At 39.1% G+C, this 4,927-nt stretch overlaps 1 protein-coding gene across 1 annotated transcript in view; it reads right to left on the reverse strand.

Annotated features, from left to right (window-relative positions):
• LOC102849582 (anaphase-promoting complex subunit 7-like) overlaps positions 1–748 on the reverse strand; it is a 1,701-nt gene extending 953 nt beyond the window's left edge. Inside the window, exon 1 of the mRNA XM_006885332.1 lies at positions 520–748. Coding sequence (XP_006885394.1) covers positions 520–748 — 229 coding nt within the window. The remainder of the gene's footprint in view (positions 1–519) is intronic.
• Positions 749–4,927: the final 4,179 nt, after the last annotated feature.

Genomic DNA, 4,927 nt, shown 5'->3' on the forward strand with positions numbered 1-4,927 from the left:
TCAGTTATGGTTTCTTTGGGGTATATTCCCAGTAGTGGAATTGCTGGGTCAAATGGTATCTCTATTTGCAACTTTTTGAGAAAGCGCCATACCGCTTCCCACAACAGTTGCACCATTTTACATTCCCACCAACAGTGAATAAGGGTTCCGGTTTCTCTACAACCTCGCCAGTATTTGTTTGCTGTTTGTTAAATTTTGCTATTCTGACTGGGTGAGATGATACCTCACAGTTGTTTTGTCACTACATTTTCCGAGTCCTATAGAGAGAACACTGCTCTTAGACCTAAATGCATGGTTAACACAATCAAAACACACAAGCATTTAAAAACCGTTTTTAATCTTCCTTTCTCCAGTCAGCCCCTCCTGAAAATTCATTTTAAACATATTAACATCTAATTCTTTCAGTCTCTCTCTCTCAAAACCGCCAAGCCCCGAAGGTCCCGCCTTGCAGCTCCATTACCTGACTCTGAGGCGTAGAGGCTGAACTCCCCGTGGAAGGCCTCACCTTGGAGGTCTTACTCAGCGCCTTCTTCTGTTGTAGAGCCATGCTGTACTTACTCACGGCATTCCGATATTCCTTATCGTGGAAGAGAGAGTCTGCGTGATACACCAAAAGCTGGTACTTCTGAGATGGGGAGAAGAGCTCCGGGTTGTTGTTACTCATCGTCAGTAACAAGCTGCTGAGGAGCCGCATGTTGGAGTGCAGCCCCACGGCCGCCATGTCCCGCACGTGGTCCACGACGTTCATCCTGCCCAGCGAGGCTGCGGGGCGGGCGGCAGCGGCCTAGGCTCTTCCTCTTATGTGCTCACTCTCTACTCTTCCAACCATACTATCCTTCTCCAAGGACAGGTCTTTCCTAACAACATGCTCAAAGTAAGTGAGACAGAGCCTCAGCTACCAACAACTAAATGGATGAAGAAGGTCCACAAGTGGTTTGGATTTTGAACAGAAGAAACAAAGAATGAGGTTTGATTGTCATAGATTTATCTCCTTGGATCATCAGGCAGCCTGGCAGTTCTCTGACAGTTCTCCTCAATGCTAAAGGAAGCCCAGGTTGGCATTTAGTTACACAGCAGGGGATTTCTGCCTTGTTTCCCACTGCCAAGGTCATTTGATGAGAGGATCTATCAGCTAAAGATAGAGAGATTACAAGCCTGAGGAGTAACATTTGTCAAAATGATGTTTCCAGTAATGACAAGTGGGCTTCTCTGCTCCAAGAGTACCAACACCAAACCTCTTTATCAAGTCTTCTGCCCTGTATGGTGAAGATGTTTCTTCTGGCTGTATCTGGGAGAGGTTGAGAATTTGCTGCTGTTAGTTACCAGCAAGTCCCTTTAGATGCATGGCAAACCCGCATGCCTTGGAATCCACTGCTAGTTACAAATACCCGAAGAACAACAGATCACAGACCAGAACCTTGCCCTGTCCTGCTCCACTGCATGGTCGCAGCATTGTTCAAGCCCATTATTTCACTGTGCCAATCTGTCTTATTAAAGAATTCCTTAGTAACATGATTCTGATTAGTAAATTTTCCAGCTTTTGCAGAAAATTTCTACCGTAAAACTTGTGTGAGTTGAACTGAAAGGATTTCCTTGTTTGTTTTTTTTCCTTTTTTTGTTTTGGTTTTGGGTTTGGTATTTTTTAAAATTTCCTTATTTTTTAAGTTCTTGAAAGTCTTCTACATTTGGCACTGCTGCTTTTCTGTTACTCATTTTAAAGGAACAATGTTTGAATTTTCCTTCTCTGTTTGCACCTTATATAGATTCACGCTTTTTTTTTCAGATTTTTATTGAATAATGCCAATTTGTATTTCTCTGGCTTCCTCTGATTTGGAAGTTTGCAGGTCACTTAATGGCACATAACAACAACAACAACCTACTATATCGGGGTTTTATTTATTTATTTAAAGTCTCTTGTTTAGAGTCAACAAGACCTCTGGGGAGGGCCTTTGTCTTTAAAGTTAGTTGTTATTATATTTTGGAGGAACATTCTTCTAATAGTATAGCACTCTCCTGTGAATATGCTGTACTGAGGTAACCTGGGGTTGCTGTGATGCTGAACCTCATGCCTTTGGGGTGTCAAATGTCATAATGGTTACCCATGGTGGACAGTGTTTGGTGGGCTCCCAGTTTAAGACAGGTTTGGAAGCAGGAGCGGCATCCACTTCCTAAGCAGCATGCCTCTGGAAACTCTATGAACTTTGAGAAATTAAAATAGTTATAGAAAGGCTTCAGATCTTTTTCTTCTTATTAATTTTAATGAAAATTTACAGAGACTTTGAATTTCCATTCATTCATTGTTGCACTTTTCTCCCTGTCCTCCCTCCCCCAGTACACTCTTCTCTTCGCAAAGTAAAAGAAAAATTCTTTCATTGTTTTACAATCCCTCCCTCTAGATCCACTCCACTATGCAGCCTTCGTTCTGGACTCCTGTTATGACAATAACACCTAATCACATATCCCTTTTAAACAGTTTTCTCCCTCATCTGTTTCAATGCAGTAAACATTATTTACCCCATCTTTCTCAGTCTCTCCTCAACCCGATGTCAGTCCTGTTTTACAACAGTGGCACATGCAGTATTTGTCCTTTTGTGCTAATATATTTCACTCAGCATAATGTCTTCCAGGATCACCTATTTTGAATAATATTTCATTAATTCCTTGTTTTTCAATGCAGTGTAGTATTCCATTCTGTGACTATACCACAGCTTCTCTATCCATTTGTTTGTTGATGGGCACTCAAGTTGACTTCCTGCTATTGTGAACTAAGTCGTGATAAACATAGGTGTGCATAAGGCTTTAGGTCTTTTGTTCATAGGGTCGCTATGAGTCGTGTTCTACTTGAAGGCAATCAACAACAACAACAAATGTACCCTTTGAATATATTTGTTGTTATTAGGTTGAGTTAATGAAATTTTAATACATTAGTGGTACTTCAGTAATTTGGAGTTTGAACAAGTCAGTGCACTAAGCAGCTTTCAATATCTATTAATAATTAAGAGAATTATTCTACTGTTAATATCTCAATGATTTTCCTTATCCAGTAATGACTGTTTTATATAATGAATTTTATTTAATGAAAGTATGAATTTCGCTGCTTTAGGTGAGTAATGGAGAGGAGGCTAGGTCAGGCATCTGAAAGAGACTTAGAAGAATCAGAATTTTAAAATTAACTCCTAATTTACCCAACTGTCACTGTATGACTGAAGGGAGGAAGTAAAATGTTAATAGTTCTTATGTTCTTTTGTTCCTAATCTTTCATGAGTAGATGAGACCTTGAGCCAAGAACTCTTAATCAGTGGCTTCCAGATGCCACCTCTTTGATCTGAAATGAAAAACAGGGTGTGACCTTGGAGTGTCTGAGGCAGAAGGGAAGCTGAAAATTTGTCCCTCCTTCTCTTCCTCATTCTTCTCACATTCTTCCTCCTGATTATGTGACTGTTTCCTGACTTCTCCTAATTTTTCTAAGAATCCAGGTTCTTTAGGATAATTATCATTATTCACTGAAAATCTAGAGCATGTCCTGGTCTAGGCACTTTTCAAAAGATACAATCCCTACTGGTTTCTAGTCTTTCTTGAGACCTTATTAGAAAGCAAAGGAACATTCTCAAGAAGGACGCCACCAGTTTTGGATTTGGATAATGGTGCAAAAGTTCTTTAGTGAATTTGTATTACATATTGCTGAGACTTAATAACGTGAAGTTCCTTTTCAGCAAATCTTTCTCATGTGTATACATTTACAGATAAATTTCTGTCGATTTGACTTTGATTCATGCTGGTCCTGTGTGCGCCACATAAAACTGTGCTCCAGAGAGTTTTCCCCAGCTGATTTTTATGGAATTAAATCACTATGCCTTTTTCTCCCAAGACTCCTCTGGTGAACTTGAACCTCTAAACTTTGGATTAGCAACCAAGAGCCTTAATCACTTGTACCAAGCAGGATCCCATGCCCTTGCCTAGAAAGTGTGTGTGTGTGGTGTGTGTGTGTGTGAGAGAGAGAGAGAGAGAGAGAGAGAGAGATTAAAGAGAGAGGATGTAGTGGATAGAGATCTAAATTAAGAATTACTAAATTGGATTGAGATTTTCCTAACCTAATGGGAAACTTTGACCTGATTGTATGAATGATTTGGTCTCTCTATGTTTCAATTTCTTCATCTACATAATAGTTGGGTTGGAGGTTTCCTATATCTATCTATGCCTTTTCTCCCAGCCCTAAAATTCTATCATATTATTTTAACTTTTATAGGAAAAAAGTGGTATCCTATATGTCCTTAGGGAACCTACGGCAATGTAATCAGTAAGGTATTATATTGTTAATCTAAACATCATGCCTCTCTGGCAGTTCAAATCCACTAGTGGCTTCTGGTCATAAGGACAGGCTGTCTCCTCCCATGCAATTTACTGCCTCCAAAAACCCACTGGCTGGTCAGTTATAAGTCGATTCTGATTTGATGGCATTGTGATGATGAGCTATTTAAACTATCCTGAACTTATTAGTAAAAATGTACTGTCTTTCAAAATCATAATTTTTTCATGGAAAATAAACAAATAAATCGTTGTGGCACTTGAGTGTTTTACGTCTGGAAAATAAAGGTACCTTTTTTTCAAAACAGATAAAATGACAGAATTTAACTTGACTGTTTTACTGCACTTGCTTTCTGGAGGAAATTATATATTTAAATTTTATGGTAAAATGATGTCTCTTTTTTTCTCCAGTAATGAATGTGGGCATAAAATGCTCACATGGAGGGAATTAGGAGGCGCTTTGAATGTAGGGTGGAAGGAATATAGAAGAGGAAATATTAAGAAGAAGCAAAAGAAATCCTAATAAAGTCTGTGTTTCATCTGGAGAGAAGCTGCTCCTATAAATTTAAAATAAATAAATACGGATTTATTGTTTAATTATTCAGTTACAAACTCCCTATAA

Source organism: Elephantulus edwardii, unplaced genomic scaffold, assembly GCF_000299155.1.
Source record: "Elephantulus edwardii isolate Elephantulus edwardi_28Jun2011 unplaced genomic scaffold, EleEdw1.0 scaffold00042, whole genome shotgun sequence".
Lineage (NCBI taxonomy): Eukaryota > Metazoa > Chordata > Mammalia > Macroscelidea > Macroscelididae > Elephantulus > Elephantulus edwardii.